Source organism: Poromitra crassiceps, assembly GCF_964638095.1.
Source record: "Poromitra crassiceps genome assembly, chromosome: 5".
In the NCBI taxonomy this organism is placed as follows: domain Eukaryota; kingdom Metazoa; phylum Chordata; class Actinopteri; order Beryciformes; family Melamphaidae; genus Poromitra; species Poromitra crassiceps.
Window position 1 is genome coordinate 45,080,040 of NC_139642.1, and position 21,445 is coordinate 45,101,484.

At 43.4% G+C, this 21,445-nt stretch overlaps 1 protein-coding gene across 1 annotated transcript; it reads left to right on the forward strand.

Annotated features, from left to right (window-relative positions):
• Positions 1–8,021: 8,021 nt before the first annotated feature.
• nek8 (NIMA-related kinase 8) lies at positions 8,022–20,614 on the forward strand (the record flags this gene model as incomplete). The annotated part of the gene is given in 15 exon segments (XM_083637033.1): positions 8,022–8,068; positions 8,841–9,046; positions 9,865–10,097; positions 10,239–10,370; positions 10,858–11,066; positions 11,245–11,324; positions 11,410–11,594; positions 12,489–12,638; positions 13,146–13,217; positions 15,496–15,613; positions 15,760–15,910; positions 17,265–17,428; positions 18,700–18,852; positions 19,221–19,379; positions 20,586–20,614. Coding segments are annotated over 15 exon segments (2,088 nt in total).
• Positions 20,615–21,445: the final 831 nt, after the last annotated feature.

Below are 21,445 nucleotides of genomic sequence, written 5' to 3' on the forward strand. Positions count from 1 at the left end.
ATTTTAGCATGCAAAAGTAGCGCGAGACCCATTCCTGGCTGTTCATTGGCTAATGAGTCTCGCATTTTGGTCCTCCGCTGACGCCACTCTCTCTCTCTAGAGGACACTATGCCAGCCTAGTGTCCTCTGTCCTCTAGAGAGAGAGTGGCATCAGCGGAGGACCAATGAGAGCTCAACATGACAATATTATGTCACAATATGGATTGATTTTGTTATATATATGATGTCCTTGAGTTCATCATAGTTCAAAACGTAGATGCTTTTATATTTTGGAGTCATGGCTTGTGAAAGTGAAGTGAATCCTGACTTAAATGTTATACATGAATACATAAAAGACGTAAATCTGCCCCCTAGTCTCAGAAATCCACACACAAGATACTTACAATATAGAGACACACCACCAGATGACAGCAAAACCTTATGTGAAAAGCAGACAGCTCTCTCATCAGAGAGGTTTTGTTTTTCAGCTCAGTATAGCTCACAGTTCATCATTGAACCACTTGGGGGCACTTAATGCAAACAGCTCAAGGAAGGTCCATCTCTGTGAGACAGTGATTATTGACGACGTGCTGGAAAATTCCCTGTGATGGATAAAGTTGCAATGCCTTCTGTAACATGACTCCGAAACGATAACAATCCAATTATGAAAATCCTTGTTCATTTTAATTTTAATTTTAATTTGAGTAATTATTCAAATTGACATCCATCAAGAGCATAGGTGTGTGTGTGTGTGTGTGTGTGTGTGTGTGTGTGTGTGTGTGTGTGTGTGTGTGTGTGTGTGTGTGTGTGTGTGCATGCGTGCATGCGTATGTGAGAGAGAGGGTGAGTGAGATACACTGGAGTATCAAATGTGCCATTTGAAGTAGTTTAGGCCTTTGCTATATAACAGGCTCAGTCAATAGATAATGCTCCCTTTCCCTGTTGCTACAGAAGATGAAAACTCATAAGAAGAAAGATGAAACTGATAATGAGCGTACATCCAATGAGTACAGGGATCTCTGTAACAAAACACCTTGCAATTACAGAGGGAAATGTAACTTCATGCCAGGGCTTGTGTTTCCCGGCTGCCTGACCGAGGTTCTTTTGTCATCGTTTGTGAGAGACTGCGAACCGGAGGATCTCTCGGCGGTTTCATCATCAAAACCTACCGGTGCAGTCTGTCCACCTCCAGGCTCCATCCAGCACAACACCCACCCCCACAGCTGTGCGTGGGACGGGAGGTGACATGGACATCAGAAGAAGATAAGGATTTGTGTTTTCAACATTTGAGAGGTCACAGGGCCATAAGAAGGGCTTGATAGTTGCTGTGGCTCTGCATTATAGGAAGGAAAGACATTGTATTGTGGTCACAGCTAGGTGTCCTAATAGCATGTGATGTGTGTGACACAGGAATCTTTGTGCCTGGCTAACACTCGTGAACCATATTGATCACGGAGTGATTTTCTCCCCCCCCCCCTGAGGGCTGTTGAGAAAGGGCTACTGTGGAGACTTTGAACAGGCAATAGAGGGATAATCTAGGGGTTAATTGATTTCCAGCCAGTGCATTGTAAATAGCCCAACAGAAATAGGTCTGTCTTTGTCGGGGGAGGGGAAGATTTCATTTCATTCCCTGGCAGTAACAAGGCAGCATTGCTTTGTGGACAGACAGACAGACACGCAGACATGCAGGCAGGCAGACAGAGAGACAGACAGACAGACACATACGTTACAGCCTAAAACCACATAACAGCCAGACCTAAAACCATGTAACAACAGCCTGGTCTAAAACCACATAACAGCCACACCTAAAAGCACATAAGAGCCTCACCTAAAACCACGTAACAGCCAAACCGCAAAGCACGTAATAGCCTGACCTAAAACCATGTAACAGTCAGACCTAAAACCATGTAACAGCCAGAGATAAAACCATGTAACAGACAGTCAGACCTAAAACCATGTAACAGACAGTCAGACCTAAAACCATGTAACAGCCAGACATAAAGCCATGTAACAGCCAGACATGAAGCCATGTAACAGCCAGGCATAAAGCCATGTAACAGTCAGACATAAAGCCATGTAACAGCCAGGCATAAAGCCATGTAACAGCCAGACATAAAGCCATGTAACAGCCAGACATAAAGCCATGTAACAGCCAGACATAAAGCCATGTAACAGCCAGACATAAAGCCATGTAACAGCCAGACATGAAGCCATGTAACAGCCAGGCATAAAGCCATGTAACAGCCAGACATAAAGCCATGTAACAGTCAGACATAAAGCCATGTAACAGCCAGGCATAAAGCCATGTAACAGCCAGACATAAAGCCATGTAACAGCCAGACATGAAGCCATGTAACAGCCAGACATAAAGCCATGTAACAGCCAGACATGAAGCCATGTAACAGCCAGACATAAAGCCATGTAACAGTCAGACATAAAGCCATGTAACAGCCAGACATAAAGCCATGTAACAGCCAGACATAAAGCCATGTAACAGCCAGACATGAAGCCATGTAACAGCCAGACATAAAGCCATGTAACAGCCAGACATGAAGCCATGTAACAGCCAGGCATAAAGCCATGTAACAGCCAGACATAAAGCCATGTAACAGTCAGACATAAAGCCATGTAACAGCCAGACATGAAGCCATGTAACAGCCAGGCATAAAGCCATGTAACAGCCAGGCATAAAGCCATGTAACAGCCAGACATAAAACCATGTAACAGTCAGACATAAAACCATGTAACAGCCAGACATAAAGCCATGTAACAGCCAGACATGAAGCCATGTAACAGCCAGACATAAAGCCATGTAACAGCCAGACATGAAGCCATGTAACAGCCAGGCATAAAGCCATGTAACAGCCAGACATAAAGCCATGTAACAGCCAGGCATAAAGCCATGTAACAGCCAGACATAAAGCCATGTAACAGTCAGACATAAAGCCATGTAACAGCCAGGCATAAAGCCATGTAACAGTCAGACATAAAGCCATGTAACAGCCAGACATAAAGCCATGTAACAGCCAGACATAAAACCATGTAACAGCCAGACATAAAGCCATGTAACAGCCAGACATAAAACCATGTAACAGCCAGACATAAAGCCATGTAACAGCCAGACATAAAGCCATGTAACAGCCAGCTGCCAGACCTAAAGCCATGTAACAGCCAGACATAAAGCCATGTAACAGCCAGACAAAAGCCATGTAACAGCCAGGCATAAAGCCATTTAACAGCCAGACATAAAGCCATGTAACAGCCAGACATAAAGCCATGTAACAGCCAGACATAAAGCCATGTAACAGTCAGCTGCCAGACCTAAAGCCATGTAACAGCCAGACATAAAGCCATGTAACAGCCAGCTGCCAGACCTAAAACCACGTAACAGCCTGGGCCCGGGCCGCATGGTATTGGTCGGCCGGGGCCTTTGGTTTGGTTTGGTTGTGATGTGATGTGACACAAAACGTGAAGCAAATCGAGACTGACAGACACAACCTGCCCGGCCGTCCACCTAGTCAATTTTAGTATAGGAGGATAAATACAATGGTAGCCTTGCAGTAGCGGAGCGTACACCGGGGCAGAGGGTGCGCCCACCCCGGGGCCCACTCGTCAGGGGGGCCCATCAAAAAATGTTTTTTTTTTGTTTTTTTTGCAGGCCAGGCCAGGCCAGGCCAGGCCAGGCCAGGCCACCGGGCCCGGCTGGCAACCTGTGTTTTTCTTTTTCTTCTTCAGAACAAGCTTGTCTGTAAAGTGCTTTCTTGGACATAATATTACTTGGCTCAATGAGTGACAAATTGTGTTTTCGGATATAGGGGCTATCAGCTATTTTACAGTTGTGACTTAAAATGACTATTTAATCAAGTCAGTGGTGTGAGTGTGAGAGGAATTCAATCAATAGACAATAACATTGGTGTGTTTAAAATGAGATATTCCACTAAATATGGCTAAAACCGATTCAAACATGCAAAAAAGGCAAATTTTTCTTCGCGGCCTGGCCTGGCCTTCAAAAAAAGAAAAAAAGATTATTTTTATTTTTTTTAATTTTTTTGATGGGGCCCCCCTAAGAGCTTCGCCCCCTCTGGGCTGATAGGGTCGCTCCGCCCCTGAAGCCTTGGATAGCACATTGATATGGTATTGGTCTCAAAATGGACTCGTAGTTTTGCAGTATTGGTCTCAACCCTCTCTCAACTCCCCCACGGTTGTGGTCTCGAATCAGACTCGATTCACCAATGACTCGAGTGGACTTGCACTCGACCAAGCCCTATATAGATACAAAGTGACTAAGTGATGAAGTTACTGACATGCTGATAAAAGAAGCAGTCTGTCAGAAACAAAACAGAAACTCGCCTCACATTCACACAATACAGTAGCTGTACACACACACACACACACACACACACACACACACACACACACACACATGCACAAGTGACACGGCACGACTGACAAACAGGTTTCAGCGTGGTGCTAAAGGAAAGCACATGTATGTATTGTCTTTGTCAACAGGGACACACCTAAGGCTAAAGCTAATTACACTGACTCCAGTTACTGCCATCGTTACTGTAGGCGACACAAAGTGGATAGCCATTATTGGGCAATTGTGGAGCCATTCACAGTGAACACAAGTCAGTCAGCAAAGAGGAGAAGAGTAATGGCTTTGTTTTGTTTGTGGACTCAATTTGTAATTTTCAAAAGTTCCAATTAGAACTAGAAGAGCATTTTGGAGTTGCATGATAAGATCACATCTAACGTGTATATACGTGGGTACGGTGGCGCAGTCGGTAGCGCTGTCGCCTCACAGTTAGAGGGTCCTGAGTTCGATTCTCGCCTGGGACACTGTGGGCGCTGTGGTTGTGTTCCCCCCATATCTTCAGTGCCTACTGGGGGGTTCCTCCGTATATAACCCCCCCCACTAAAAACATGCAGAAGATCAGATCGTCATCGTCATCCGACCAGTGACGACAACATCCGAAGTTGGTCCCCGGGCGCTGTACGAGAAAGCGACCACTGCTCCTGGCCTGCCCCTCGGAGGAAAGGACATGCCTGGATGGGTTAAATGCAGAGGACACTTTTTACCGGCCACCGTCAGCATGAGTGTGTTGTGGCCGCATGCATGTATTGTGGTGTTCGTGTGACAATAAAAGACGGGCTTGTCCGTTACGAGAGAGTATCCCTTTTCTAAAACATAAGTGTACCTTTTAAATGAGATACTTTTGACTTTGACTTAAATGTCCCATCTTGTGTAAAACAAGATGTCCTTGCTTCTTTGGTAGCACAAGCACTCATGGTACCCAGATAAAGCCACACCAGCCATGTAAGGAAAAAGTGCCCTCAAACGAGCCGTTTTGACTTCTGTGATTTTGTGACATCACAAAGTACTACTCACTCATTTCATTTGCCCCCTTACAGCGCCGCCCCGCCAACTGAATGTGGAAGACAGACCTTGTTGTCTACAGCATAGTAGACTGTAAAAAAGTTCATAAAACAATCAACTACACCAAACATGGATCTATCCCAACAGATCATCTTATCAGAGAGGTATCGCTCGCTTCAAAACAACACATAGTTAATGAGGGGAGAGACAGAGCACTAGAGAAGTCCCACAGAGGATGGATTTGAGTTTTAAAGACCCCAAAAAATAACATGATATGGGACCTTTAAGTAGACGTTTACAGCAGTACTTTTAGATCTATACTGTAGTACTTATTGTATGTAAAATATCAACAAAGTAACGATACTTCTACTTGATAGGGCATTCTAGTAGTCTTTTCCACCACTGCTCACACCAGCATACAACAAAGAGACTGTATCAACAACTCTGCTGCTAAACTACACTCTGTCACTCAACCTCATTGTGAAGAAGTTATTATCATAGATCTTCTATTACTAATCCCATTAAGTCTTATTTTCTGACAATCACGTGGAAAGATGAGACAGAAAGAGGTGAACAACGAGACGCCTCCTTCACCCACAGCTTCCTTTTAAATGTGAAAGTCTCTTTGATGACCAATAGTGCTTGCTGCTTGGGGCACTTCTCACTGACAGGTGCATGCCGAGGGTTTATCAGCAGTTTCACTATGCAACCTGCATTCCTCCACACTGACTGTTGCATCCGGCACAGACAGATGGAACAGACAACAGAACCAAGGCCAACTATGTCACCAAGCTGGTCTGACATGTAGCAACACACGTGAGGTCCTCGTCTTTTTTAGACAGTATACTGTGGGAAAAAAAGCATATACCATCTCTCTGCCTGTCTCACTTTCTTATATTCCTCCCTAGTACCTATCTTCATCAAGATAATGCAAATTGTAGAGAAGGGTATTAGTTCAATTACATGGCATTAACCGTTTGTTGGTGATATATCATTATTTCAGATTGAGCATAATAGTGTAGTGTAGCTGCTTCAGCACAACACAGAGCAGGCTTTGTCAGAGCACAAAGCAATTATTATCCCCATCGTGGCAGAGAGGGGAACCAGTACTCACACAGACCCCTTCCTGCTTATCTCAGACCAGGAAGGCGCTTCATAATCGCCCGGCGTCTAGACACATGTCTACCCACTGTCGCATCTCTCTCTCTCTCTCTCTCTGTTTTTCAATTTCAATTAACTAGAAATCTTGTGTGCACTAGGGATGTTCATCAATTATCGAAAATCGATAATCGATCGTTAAGGATTGGAATCGATCCTGTGGCATTTGGATCGATTTTTTAATTATTAAAAAAAAAAAAAAAAAAAAATTTTTTTTTTTTTTTTGGACTAGGTTTGGGTGGAATTCGTTCCTCCTCGCCCCACTCCATTGCACAGCCGACTAACGTGAGGTGGAGCTTCATATAGTCTCTAGTTTTCTGGCTGGGCACGGGCCTTTGTGCCAACAAAACTGTTTTAAACATGGGAAATTCACACCGGCATGCGCCGGGGACAGCAGTGTTGGAGAGGAGACACATTGAAATAAAGAGTTAATTGAGGAGAACACGTTGTCTTTCGTATTTTCTGCCATAGGCATTCATTTTGTAAAAAAAAAAAAAAAAAAAAAAAAAAAATATTGAAAATGTTCTAAGTATTAATAAAATCGATGATCGATAATTGATCGTTAATATTAACCGATTATCGATTTTGGAAAATTTTCAAAATGAACATCCCTAGTGTGCACGCTCGATTTCTGGAGACTCTGGGGACAATGTGGCATGTGCACACTTTTTTGGGGGGATGTCACTAAACACGTCAACTCATCCACATCACTTGACGATTGTGGGTCAAGACATGACAACATCAGTGGTTATCATCCTAGGATAGGATTTGTTTTATATTAAGCATTGTAGACTACAGTTGAATACAGAAATGTAGTAGGCTACTTGGTACTAGGTGTGGGTGTGTGTGTGTGTGTGTGTGTGTGTGTGTGTGTGTGTGTGTGTGTGTGTGTGTCTCAAATATATCTCCCAATTCAAATCATTCCTCTAAATTCTCTGGAAAGCACATACAACTTCAGCAGAAGCACATGATTTAGCCTCTAGTTTTTGTTCATGAGAGAGGACAGAGACAGCTCGCTGGTATGACAATTTAAAAGTGATTTAAACATTGTTTTTCTTATGTTATTTTGTAGATTCAAACAAGAAATACATCTCTGTTTCTGTCTTGTTTAGATGACTCCCTCATCTGATAGTCAGAGACACTCTGAGGTTTGAGCCATAAACAGGTGGCCCGTGGCCGTCTCGGCAGATCAGTCAACAGATTCGTTTTTCCAAGTTTCACTGCATCTCTCTCTTTCTCTAGTCTTCGCTATCTTTCTCTATGACTGAAAGCTATGCGTGGACAGTCTGTGTGACACGTTCTTTTCTTTTCATTATTTGCTTACCTTACCTTGCGTTTGGGCCATAGACCACGGTGGTTTGGCAAACTTTGGTGGGCTTGTTCTGGGCGGCTTGGGGCAAAATGAGCAAAATGGATGCAGCCCACTCTTTTGTCCCTAGTTGTTTCCCGTAGGAGGAGGGGAGGGTTGCCTGGAGACGACGGAAACGTTTGGGGCGAGACGTCTGTGATGGAGAAGTATGAGAAAATCAAAGTTGTGGGAAGAGGAGCGTTTGGGTAAAGTTATTTACTTCGTAGTTGCTTTGTCATCTCCACGTTATTCATCACACAGTGTAGACTACTTACAGAATACTTTGAAGATGAAGTTAGAAAGTTAAAGCTCGCAAGGCTCTTCTTTCCAAAATGTACCAAAGTGATGCACCGCCCCTTAAACGTTGGCTAGCTAGCTTAAAAAAGTGACAGCGTGGAAAAAGCACACATTGTTCTACATTCATTGCCAAAGCTACTTTAACCAGGGTCCTCATTATGAAAGTCTTTGCATGTTTTTTTTTTATATATGACGAGCGCCATTATTGCAAATTATTGCGGAATGTACAGGTACAGACTGAGGACCTAACTTTTTTAAGCCAGTGCTCATTCACCTGCACTGTTATACTTTGTTTACAACTGTTAATCGACTCCATTTTAAAGATGTAGCCAGTTATTATTATAGAGAAACAATAAGATGCAGCTAGATAATCTGTATTTACAGTATATCACGTCAGTTCTTACATGGAGCATAGAGTGGGCTTCTCAATATCTTCAATCTTATATTTCAAACTATATAAAGCTTTCTTTCTTTCTTTCACCTCATCTTTCTAGTTTTTCAAATTGAATTTCCCCGCTCAAATCATACTATATACTTGTCTACTCCCAAAAACCAGTACAAATCCTCACTAAGATGACTCAGTCCCTAAATATAAACTACTACAAAGGGTTCTGCTACACCGCTTTATGCAAGAAAATACACTTGGTCTTGTTTCTTCTTCATGTTCTCACCCTCTGACAGGATTGTTCACCTGTGCCGGCGGCGGAGCGACGGGGCTTTTGTCATCCTGAAAGAGATCCCGGTGGAGCAGATGTCACGAGACGAGCGTCTGGCAGCTCAGAACGAGTGTCAGGTCCTCAAACTCCTCAACCACCCCAATATCATCGAATACTATGAGAACTTCCTGGAAGACAAGGCCCTCATGATAGCCATGGAGTATGCACCAGGTAAGCTTACTGTAATATCTCATTACATTGCCTCCTTTTGTTTGTTATGTAACGGTCACTTTTCCCAGGGTTTTGTGCTATAGGGCTGCATACCTTCCAGCCGGGATAGCTCTAATGTGACACCTCATGTGTCAGTCCCTGTGGTGGTATTTGAGGGAAGGTGTGATTAGTAGTAGGCATCCTAAGATCCCATGGGACCATTGGACCAGCGTTCTTGGTTGTTCACTGTGGTGCTGGAGCCGCGCCTCTTGACTGTCCCCGAGTGGCAGACAGTCCTTCTGGCCCTGTTCACAGGTGTAGAGCATGGCTGGTCCTGCAGACTGCAGTGTGCAAATTACACAAACTCTTTTGTCTGGGGGGGGGGGGGGGGGTCTTTTGCCATAAGAAAGGTTCAAAAATGTCAAAAACTGTAATGCAAATGCATGCTCAAGTTCAATGAACAGGAGTCTTACTGTTGCTGCATTAGCAAGATAGATGCAGAAACAACGTATATTGAAAGGCAGCAAAACAGACATGGCAAGAGTTTAGAAATATTTTGTAAATCCGTTAGAATATGAAGTTAGTTTCTTTTATATTGATTATTTGATCTAAATATTGAAAATCATTTTCTGTGTTTCCTTTGTTTCATTTAAGAGACCCCCATAAAGATACGTTTGCTTCTTTAGGGGAGCTCAAATGTCATTCAGGGGTGCTCAGGCCCCCAGATCCTTCCATAATTCACGCCCTAGGCAGCTGTCTGCACTGTGAAAATGCAGCTTCTATGTTCTACTGCAAGGAGATGAACCTCATAGTTTTTTTCTCTTGGCTGCTTCATGCAGGTGGGACCTTGGCTGATTACATACAGAAGCGCTGTAACTCGCTGCTGGACGAGGACACCATCCTTCACTTCTTCGTACAGATCTTGCTGGCCCTTTACCACGTGCACAACAAACTCATCTTACACAGGGACCTCAAGACACAGAATATTCTTCTGGACAAGCACCAGATGATAGTCAAAATTGGTGACTTTGGCATCTCCAAAATCCTCGTCAGCAAGAGCAAAGCTTACACGGTGAGCCACATCCTTATACTCATGCCACATCCTTATGCTGTGGATCTTCACAATACTCCATGAGCAGTGCTAGCACAAATGTATGAGTCCTCTCTCTCTCTCTCTCTCTCTCTCTCTCTCTCTCTCTCTCTCTCTCCATAGGTGGTTGGTACCCCATGCTATATCTCCCCGGAGCTGTGTGAAGGAAAGCCATACAACCAGAAGAGTGATATCTGGGCTCTGGGCTGTGTGCTCTATGAGCTCGCCAGCCTCAAGAGAGCCTTTGAGGCTGCTGTACGAAATACATTTTCTTTGCGAACACTCTCAAATGATCATTTGTGTTTCATTGACGGCCCCCCCCCCCCCCCCCCCCCCCGCTGATCTGGAAATAGTGATTCAGTTCATCCTCCTTTCATGTTCGCCTTTGAAGTGTTATCGTTTTAACTCGATGCATAATAGATTAACGATTGCTGTGAGGATTTTTACCAAAGGCTACGAAGTCAAATGAACCATCCTAACAAGCATCAGCGCTACGTCGTACAACCCATGGGAGCTGCATTCTTAAGATTCCTCAGAATATTGAATTTGAAGATCTCAAATTGTCCCAATAAACCATGTTAAAGTATGAAGCGAATTCCTGGGGCTGTTGATTTTAACACAGATATTCAAGTCTTTTCGCTAGCACTCGAATGTTCCTTCACTACTGATTACTAAAAGACAGAGAAATGCATGTACTTAGTTAGAATTGCTGATAATTTTGCTCCCTCCTTTCTTCTTTCAGAATTTACCCGCCCTAGTTCTGAAGATCATGAGCGGTACCTTTGCTCCGATTTCAGACCGATACAGTCCAGAGCTCCGACAGCTCATCCTCAACATGCTCAACCTGGACCCGTCCAAACGACCTCAACTCAATGAAATAATGGCTCTTCCCATTTGCATTAGGCCCCTGCTTAATCTCTACACAGATATAGGCAATGTCAAAATGCGCAGGTAAGTGCCTCAAAGCATGGACTAGTGTCAAACAACTGGATAACAACATATAAAATATATGGACATTGATTTTGATATTAAGATTTTCTGTATTATGTGCAATAAGTTATTTCTTTATCTACATCCCATGAAAAAAAATCACTGACATTGACCATTATTAACCACTGTATTTTTCCAGAATTGAGAAACCACTGTCCACTTTCCCGTCTGGTGCTCATGGTAGAGCAGGAGGGAGAGTGCCTGGCAACAGATCCAGAGGTCATTATTTGATACCAGCTGTACCAGGTTGACTGTCATTTACCATATCACTATAAAGACACGTTTTTGTCCTGTGCTGAAGCAGATGGATCACTAGGGTTGGGAACAGGAAAGCTGCACACCCTCCCCCTGTCCTCTGTCTACACATGGGGCAGTGGCATCTCCATGCCTCTCCGTCTGCCCATGCTCAACACCGAGGTGCTGCAGGTTTCCCTGGGCCGCACTCAGAAGATGGGGGTCACAAAGTCAGGCCGTCTCATTACGTGGGAGGTTGGTGCGCTCCTGTACTTGTTTTTCTGTAGAAGCCCTTAAAGGAGAACTTCACCGAAAAACAATGCTGATTTATTTTGCACACGTGTGCAAAATAACAAGTTTTCGGTTACTAATAAATCAGCATTGTTTTTTGGTGAAGTTCTCCTTTAAGAGATTGATGATGTTGTAGGTGACTTACTTGCATCACTGATTATAATATATACTTATATAATATATAATGCTTAGATAATATATAATATATGTTTATAATATATCATATTTTCCTTCCTTGCATTTGAAAGGAAAAGTCCACCATCACTGTTAAAAACAGCTGTTAGCCATGTTGCACCTTTCTGGGCCTATTTTGTTGTTTGGTGGTGTATTTTTCTTATGTCAAATGTAGAAGATGTTTCCAGTGCAACTACAATTAAGTTTGATTGTACAACATTCAGCCATATAAAACATCAACAGTAAACGTCACGTCACGTGTCAGCTCCAATATTAAAAGTTAAAAACAGATTTGATTGAAAGCAACAATCAGGCGCATTCTCTGGTGGTTGTTGAAAGTAATTCTGGGAAATGTAGGAAATTACTCACTGAAGTAGAAGACGTGGATGAGGCAGGTTGAAGGAAAGGGGGAAAAAAGTAAATAACAATATTTCATGACAAAATAACTCCTATACACTGAACATCACAAATTGATTATATTTAACAGTGTTGTGAGTATCCAAAGGTATTTTTTTTTACCCCTTTAACATTTGCAGTTAGGTTTATCAACACATTCTCCAGAGAGAGTGTTGCATTCTTACTCTGTAAGCAATATAAAGATGAATTATCCCTCTTCTCACCACCGCCTAATATAATAATTCCTTCATAATCCTTATTTTCCTTCATAATCATTTACTGTCACAGGCTCCATTAGTAGGAGCGGGTGAGACCTGTCTGCCTGGTGTGGTGGAGCAGATGCAACCTCAGTTCATTTCACGCTTCCTAGAGGGCCAGTCTGGAGTCACCATCAAGTCTGTGTCCTGTGGAGATCTCTTCACCACCTGCATGACAGGTTGGTGGGCCATCTCTCTTTGGATAGCCATCGGAGAGGCGGCATCCTTGTCCAGTGAGCCTAGCCGGGAGTTTCACTATAGGAAATCAATGTTTATTCTCTGCTTTTCTGCCCTCACACACTGCAGCGCATTGCTATCATAAAACACTGAGACAGCATGCGAATTGAACCCGCAATATCAAAGTGTGAATGCAATCACCTCTTTTACTGGAGTTTTGATCAGATGCCATGAATCAGTATCCACTTGTAAAGTAATCCTCTCCTCTGTGCTGCCCTGCCTGCCACTATGGAAGTTTTCTTCAGCACAAACCATGCTACACCGTTAGTCAACGTCGGGAGTGTCGTCAGTCCAGACAACATGGGATTAAAGAACCTTTCTCTCAGCTCAGTTGCTTCTCTTTCACTTGTCACTGTGGTGAAGCAGATTAGTGTTCCCTGCTAGTTAGGGATTATAATCACTCTGTTGTTCCACACAAGTCCCTTCTTTTTATTTTCCATTTGCAGACAGAGGTATTATCATGACGTTTGGAAGTGGAAGCAATGGCTGTCTGGGACATGGTAATTTCAACGATGTAATACAGGTAAATGTTTACCATTTAAAGGAAATGCTAGAATGTGGTAGAAATATTATCTATTAGAATTTCTGCTCCTTTCTATAATTTCTCTGCTATATAAGATCTAGACCGGGGGTCGGCAGCAACCTTTTTGATATGAAGTGTCATTTTCAAATTTGCTTGACACTCAGTGTGCCAGAGGTTTTTTAGCTGGAGGACCTGACATTATCTGTTCTTTCGCGCCCACATTTTCATGTGCTCTCTGCTGCGTTGGAATGTATGGAACGCAAGGAGGCTAACCAATCAGAGCCAGAGTAGCGTAGGACCACTACTGTAAATAGGCTGCGCAACTGCAAATGGTTGTGAAATAGGTAATTTGGCAGGGCATTTCAACATTTCTACAAAAACATCTCAATTGTGCACTTACTTATTGCTACTGTGTGCTGCCATGCCACTGGTTAACCCTTGGCGTGCCACAGGTGGGTGGCGCCCGTGCCATAGGTTGCATGCTGACGCCTGATCTAGACCATTGTTCACAGCTTATACTGTATGGGGCAGCGGACAAATTTAAGACTACTGAGAAGCCGTCAGAGGCCATATCTTTTCCCAAGCCAGCTATGGATCTGGCCAATGATCTGTCAGCACGCACCGGCAACTGAGAGACCGTCAGTGAGAAATGAGAAGCCGACTATTGCTTTGTCTTACCTAGCAGTCCACTGGATCATCTATTGGCTAGGCTGGTCATTAGCTTGTCTAGGCTGGCTATTGATTCGTCTTACCTAGCAGTCCACTGGATCATCTATTGACTAGGCTGGTCATTAGCTTGTCTAAGCTGGCTACTAGCTTGGAGAGGCTAGCAACCCACTGGATTAGTTATTGGAAATACAAGGAAAATACAGAGCCAACTTACAATAGTTCATATTTATTTATTGACCATGTAATACATGTATGGGTGGAAGATGACCAATTGTAAATCAGAATAAAACATGATAGTTTAAATCAGCCCAGTGAAATGAGGAAATTCGAATAAAAACTAAATTCTCAGCTCAGCAGCTGTGCTGCTAGTTGTTGGTGACATCTACTGACACTTACACATCCATTACATATGAAGAAATTGACTTTGTCTGAGTATGCAGCGTAGTGGTCACATCTATAGAAGACTAAATCTAGGAAAGATGGAATGAAAAGAAAAATCCAACTGTCCACCTCAGCTTGTTTGCTAATAAACATGAGGGAAGAAGAAGAAGCTAATATAATGTTAGCTAGCCTAGGAAAGCCTGACCAGCCCATCCAATAACTAATCCAGTGGGTTGCTAGCCTCTCCAAGCTAGTAGCCAGTTAAGACAAGCTAATGACCAGCCTAGCCAATAGATGATCCAGTGGGTTGCTAGCCTCTCCAAGCTAGTAGCCAGCTTAGACAAGCTAATGACCAGCCTAATCAATAGATGATCCAGTGGACTGCTAGGTAAGACAAATCAATAGTCGGCTTCTCATTTCTCACTGACGGTCTGTTGCCGGTGCTGGCAGATCATTGGCCAGATCCATAGCTGGCTTCTGCAAAGATATAGCCTCCGACGGCTTCTCAGTAGTCTTAAATTTGTCCCTTATGCTGCCCCATAATACTGTAATTCTTTGTGATTTACTATAGCATGTCATACTACCTTCTGGATCTCTTTCAATTTACTGTAAAAGTCCACCAAAACTACTGCTAACAGACGGCCTTTTTAATTCAAAACAATATGCATTCATGTGAATTAAATACATGTTCTCTATATTAAAACAATAAAACTAAGAAATGGCAAATTACTTACAGATATTGTAAAATCCTAGGCATCTCGCGTGCTACGCGTGCTCGATTCCTAGGCTCGCCTGCTACGCAGGCTCGCCCGCCCTGCATCTCGCCGGGCTGGCCCTGCAACTCGCATACGCAGCTCGGCCACTGCACGGCCTCACCCACAGCTCAGCTGCTGCATGGCCTTGCCTGCTCAGTGATGTCACTCGCTTATATAAGATGATTTATGACATCACTGATGATGTCACAATGCCTATGACATCATCAGTGCCTATGACATCAGTGATGTCATAAGATGAATTTGCTCTTATGACATCATCAGTGGGACAAACCGAGAGAACAGACAGTGGGACAGAGATTGCCCACTTGGCCCTTTTATAGAAGATAGATAGATAGATAGATACTGTAGATAGATAGATAGATAGATAGATACTGTAGATAGATAGATAGATAGATAGATGATCATGAAACAGGGGGAAAGCTTGATATCCCTCTCTATGTTTTTGCACCTAGCCCAAGATAGTGGAGGCGCTGCTCGGCTATGAGTTGGTTCAGGTGTCCTGTGGCGCCTCTCATGTACTTGCTGTGACCAATGAAAGGGAAGTATTTTCCTGGGGAAGAGGAGACAATGGTAAATGAGCTAGTTATCTTCTATCTACCTCGGTATTCTGCTTTTGGCATTAGTTTTTATCTCACTATGACAGCAGCACCTGCAAGATCTCCTGCCATATGACTTGATCGTCAGGTCTCTGTCCTTTCTGTTCCCCTGTCTGACAGGTCGCCTTGGACTGAGCACTCAGGACTCCCACAACTCTCCTCAGCAGGTGTGTGTGCCTGTGGACTTTGAGGCCCAGAGGGTGCTGTGTGGAGTTGACTGCTCCATGATTATCAGCACACAGTCTAACATTCTGGCATGTGGAAGCAACAGGTGCATATCCTAGATTTCCCCATCTAAAACTACCATCATTAAAGGGATAGTTCTGATTTTTTGGTGTGGGGGGTTATATCTCAGGGATTGTGGAGAGTTTTTTTTTTTTTTTAACGTTTTTTCCCGTGACCCTGTTAGCACTCAGCAGACAGCTCTATTTGCCTGATGCAGCTGGTCTCCATTTCTCCAAACTGGGACCACGCATGTATTACACTGACTGTCGTACCTCATACAACCCCACATCAACAAATCTGAAATATCCCTTTAATGTTGGTGAAATTGAAATTGTCACAGGCCAACATGGATAAATGATTACCAGTGAAACATTTAAAGACCCCCTAAGTCATGTTTTAATCAGATGGCGTCGACATGTCTGTGTTCCAAAAATTAAGCATTGCGTTAGTTCATGCAAGACACGGAAGTCAAGTCTCTGCGCCCCAGCTGTAATCAGCTGACAGCCCACTGATTGGATCAGCATTTAATCATTCACCAATCACATCCATTCTCACAACAAGGTGGTCCATTTAAATGTGGCTGCCTTCTACACTGGTCTTGGCTACTCCAATGCTGCCACACACATTGCTGCTGCTGCTGCAAAGCGTTGCCTCCATCTTTCTAGTTCAGAGTCTTGCATGGCTCAAAGAGTAAACATGTATTCAATGTCTTGCTTTGGGTTCACTCTTGTATACCCATGGGGGGTTCTGCATTGTGCTCCCTGATTAGCTTAGCATGCTGCTTTGATAATCCAGGGAACATCTTCTGTAAAGAGTGGAGCCATCAGCGCCAAACATAACTGTATGTCCATTTGTTGCAATAAATGGTTAAATCTGTGACAAGAGTGTTCCTGACTGAAAGGATACATTTTATGAAAGTGATCTTCTATTGAAATCACATTATGGTGAAACATACTACGTCAGTGACATGGGTGGAGGCAGATTAAAGGAGATGTGACAGCTTCACTCGCCAGGTGCCCATCCTGTGGGATGGCATTCTCTTAAAATGACACAAGCACTTTTTCTCTCATTGTTAATTGTTCCGTCAGAAAGGCTCTGGACAGGATGTAGAGTTGTGTAGGAGTAGCACGAGGAAACACAACACAGTTCATTGGAGCTCTGAGTGGAGTCAGCATTGCTTAGATACCTGTGGTTTAGCTACTTCCTGCCAACTCATGACATTCACCCCCACCTGTATGGAGGGAAAGGTTGCAGCTCAGAGTTTTAATATTATGATAGATTTAATATAATAATCATAATGCATTCAAAATCATAACTTTTCAAAGTTACAAAGTGATTCAAAATCAAAGAAATAACAGACTGATCTCGTACCTTGACTACCTTGATTTTGTTGTTGTCAGGTTTAACAAGCTTGGGCTGGATAATATAACTGCTGAAGAGGAGCCAAACCCCTCACATCAGGTGGAAGAGGTCCATTGTTTTACCCCGGTCCAGTCAGCCCCGCTGCACATGGAGAAGATTGTTTACATTGACATTGGTACAGCCCATTCTATCGCTGTTACAGGTGAGATATTCCACTTACTTAAAGGATGCACATATCACCTTTCAAAACTCCCACACTATGCTGCACGAGTGCATCCTCATTCAATCCCACGCTAAACGCTTTTTTTGTTTTGTTATGTTTGTCTGTCATATTGTCTTTCTTTTATTAAAGGAGCGTTGAACAAAGTGTAGCATTTTAACATCAATAAATTAGTACATTAAAGCTGGAGTGCGTAACTTTTACATATAAATTAATGTCTCTTACATTCAAGCCATTAAAACAAGCTCCCACAATGCTGATTAAGCCTATCAGCACCACATAACTATTTATCCACTATTTTACAGCCCCGACAGACTAGGCTACGTAGCCTATGACAAATGTTGCATTCACGTGCTGCTTGGATTGTCCCATTTCCCGAGTTGGGAAGTCGTTCTTCCTCTGTGTGTTCGTGAGCTTTTAAATCGTAATGTGGAAACAACATGGACGCTGCAAAGAAGATGTGTTGGATTTGAATCGCACAGAACTTTTAAACAACACGCGTGACAACAAAGAGCAAAGGAAATGGTCGCAAAGTAATTTTCCTGACACCACATGAATGCAGCACATGTACTCTCTGTGCCAGAATGGTCAGAAGGGGGAGACTACACTACAAAAGTTATGCACTCTAGCTTTAATTTTGAGACATAAACAAACCATAAACAAACGAGATCATCAACAAAGATATTGGATTTCACAGAAAACCGTCTGGATCGCTTTACAAAGGGAGACTACGGTTCAAAGGGAGACCAAACAACGGCCACAGAATGAGGCCGTTGTTTGGCCCCTTTCGGAGCTAAAACTTTTATTTTTCTTGCAGTGGCAGATTTGTGCAATGAGTGAAAGACCAATGAAAAAATCACTTCCAACTTGTTCATTCTCTTCAGCAAAGCTAAAGAGAAAATAAACACCTGTGCAGCAACGGCAGGGAGCGGAAAGGGGGAAAAGTAGCAGCATAATCTTTGGGACTGGAAGCAACTGGAAATGTGGTCTTTATTTTGAGAATCGTTACCACTAACAATACCACTGGCATGAGATTGGGCCTACCAGTCATCTCAACCATGGTCTCGTTTGGGATTCAGTGGTTCCCTAACAGCTACCAGAAATTTGGAGCCACAGTGGACATAGTTACAGACACACAATTAATTTGACACATGGATATCTTGATGTTTAAATATGCAACACCTTGTAAAGTGAAGCTTGTTAAATGCCCACCGATTTTCTTGGTTTGTTTCACCCATGTTGTGCTTGTCCAGAGAGGGGTCAGTGTTTCACCTTTGGCAGCAACCAGCACGGGCAGATGGGCTGCAGCTCCCGGCGGAGCAGCCGTGTGCCGTACCTGGTGCCCGGCCTGCAGAGCATCACCATGGCTGCCTGTGGAGATGCCTTCTCCTTAGCTATTGGATCTGGTGAGTAGTAGGGGGCAAGTAGATCATCTTTTGTAGATCATCTTTTAAACACATGGGGAATAGATACTGTAGATCTATGTGTGTGTGTGTATATGTGTTCTTCTGTCATATAGCTGAGAGTAAAACGGGAAAACTTCAGATTGTGTCAATGATTGCCTCCCATTGGGAGAAAGCAGGCAGTACCAGCCGAGCCTGCAGGTGTTCTTTGTTAAGGGAGGGCTTTGTTCGGCTTTGGCTTCCTAGAGATAGAGCTATTATCCTGCAGAGAGAGAGCTGCCAGTTAAAGATTTGTGTGGATTAATGAATCCTGGGGGTGCTGTGTGAATTTGAAGAAGTGCTGACCGGCGCCTTCCTCTCTCTTGCCACAGAAGGGGACGTGTATACCTGGGGCAAGGGCGCCCGTGGCCGCCTCGGAAGAAAAGAGGAGGATTCTGGGATACCGAAGGCAGTGCAGCTCGATGAGAGTCACCCGTTCACAGTGACATCAGTGGCTTGTTGTCATGGCAACACTCTGCTGGCGGTGAAACGTAACATTTCACTTATTACCTCTTGTTAACAAACACTGCGATATGTTAGGATGTGGTGAAATCTAACGGCACTCGCTAATCCCCGGGTGAAAGAACGGCTAAACTTGAGACAAGCTGGCCTCCGTGATGTCGACAGAGATGCACGTTTTTCCTTGTGGAATTGGGGACGTGAAAGGGCTCATTTGTACTGTTTGAAAGCCAACCCCCCACAATGAAGATAGTACTAATGCCTTGTTTCACACAGTCTATTGAAAAGCGGCCATGTCCCATCTTTACCTCTTTGTACTCCCATAGCCTGAGGGGCTTCTCATCACAGCACCTATTTCACTTGGGTTGAGGCAATCTGCTGTTCCTTACTCTTTATAAGCAATAACACACAAAAAAACTGTGGCTCCCATCTGGTTACCGTATTTGTTTTTTTGGGGGCGCACTCATACTGACATTAACAAACCAGTTCCTCTCACTCTTCCTCTGTTCACTTGGTGAGAGCGTTTCTATCCGAGTGCCCATGTAACGCAATTTTGATATCATCTTACTCATTACTCATTATGCATTGCTGATATTGATTTCAGTCTGTTTGTATTCTGCGCACAGATCTGAATGCTGTGAGCATAGATCCCTAACTGAGAAGAACACAAGACATTTAGGCTGCTTTTACCTCTCCCTCCCAACAGTGCAAAAGCCAGAGATTCTGGATGGAACAAAAAAACAATGAAAGTGGGATTAAATCATCAAATAGATGCAGATTTAGAAAATATGAAATTATTCAATAAAAGATTAAATAAATTAAATTGCATCACAATCTAATAAGTAACAGAGATGTAGGTAATCCTTGGTAGAGACTACAGGGCCCATGACCCGCACCATGTGACCGGGGCCTGAAAACCAACATGACTGCCCCTTTGGTCACACTCATAGAGGTCATTAGCATACATAAATACCTCCATTAACAGGTTTAGGTTCATATCAATGGAACTATGGATTTGGCAAAAATGTACAAGTATTCAGTGTGTCATCCAGACTTGCCTTCTTGGCAGGGTACATACATTAGACCTAAAAAATGTAGGCGTAGTCAGGGAAGAATCTCCGTCATATGGGCAATGGACAATGGACGACATGATTGGCCGATATCTGCTTTTTAAGATCATAGGCCAGATTTTTTCTGCAAACTGCTGATGCTCTCCGCCCCTCCCCCTTCTTTTTCAGCTTTGCTCGAGGAACCCGTCCCGAGATGATTTCCTGTTGAAAAGTGATCCACACCCACTCAGCGGCTTGTCGGTGGCGTAAAGTGAAGGACAGCTTCCTCTGAATAACTCCTCCCGGATGTCCAGCCACGCCGCAGCTGAAAGACTCCCTTTCATACTACAGTGCACTTCCCTCTTGTGCAGCGTTTCACTCATTCTGCCTCTCTGATTGGTCAGTTTTCTAGGAATGTAATGTTTTCTTTCATTCAAGTAATGGTGCCATGATACGATGGAGAAAGTCTAAAGGGGTCAGACATTTCACTATCGACGCCATTGTATTTCACAAGCAGGTTAGCTAGGGGACTGTTCTAGTAATATTACTGTCTGCAACTGGATTGCAGGAAGTCATTTGGGAGCTTTCATGCGGTGAGCTTTTGTCGTCTGGCACAAACAGGGTGAGCATGATAAAACAGCAGAAAGACAAACTGGTTTGATCTGTCTTAAGCCAGTGCTGAATGGGATGATACAAAGCACATGGAAGAAAAGATTGAATGACACTTAAGTGTTTAGTTACTCAGTCACAGTCAAACAGATTAATCTTGAGCACATTGTCAGTGGTCGTGTTGTGTTTTATTGGATTAGTCTGCCAATACATTTGCAACTAAAGAAAGAATAGTATTCAAACCAGATAACGATGCATTGTTTAGTGTCAGTAAACTGACCTAAGCATGATGAGCAGTTGCTGCTGCTAAACTGACTTTGGATATCTTTGGAAGATTCCGTAATGTCATGCAACTCACGGAAATGTGTGGGGAAAAGAAACTGCCAAAAACAGGATCCTGAAATCCATTTCATTTTGTTTTGATAAATGTATTTTTATAT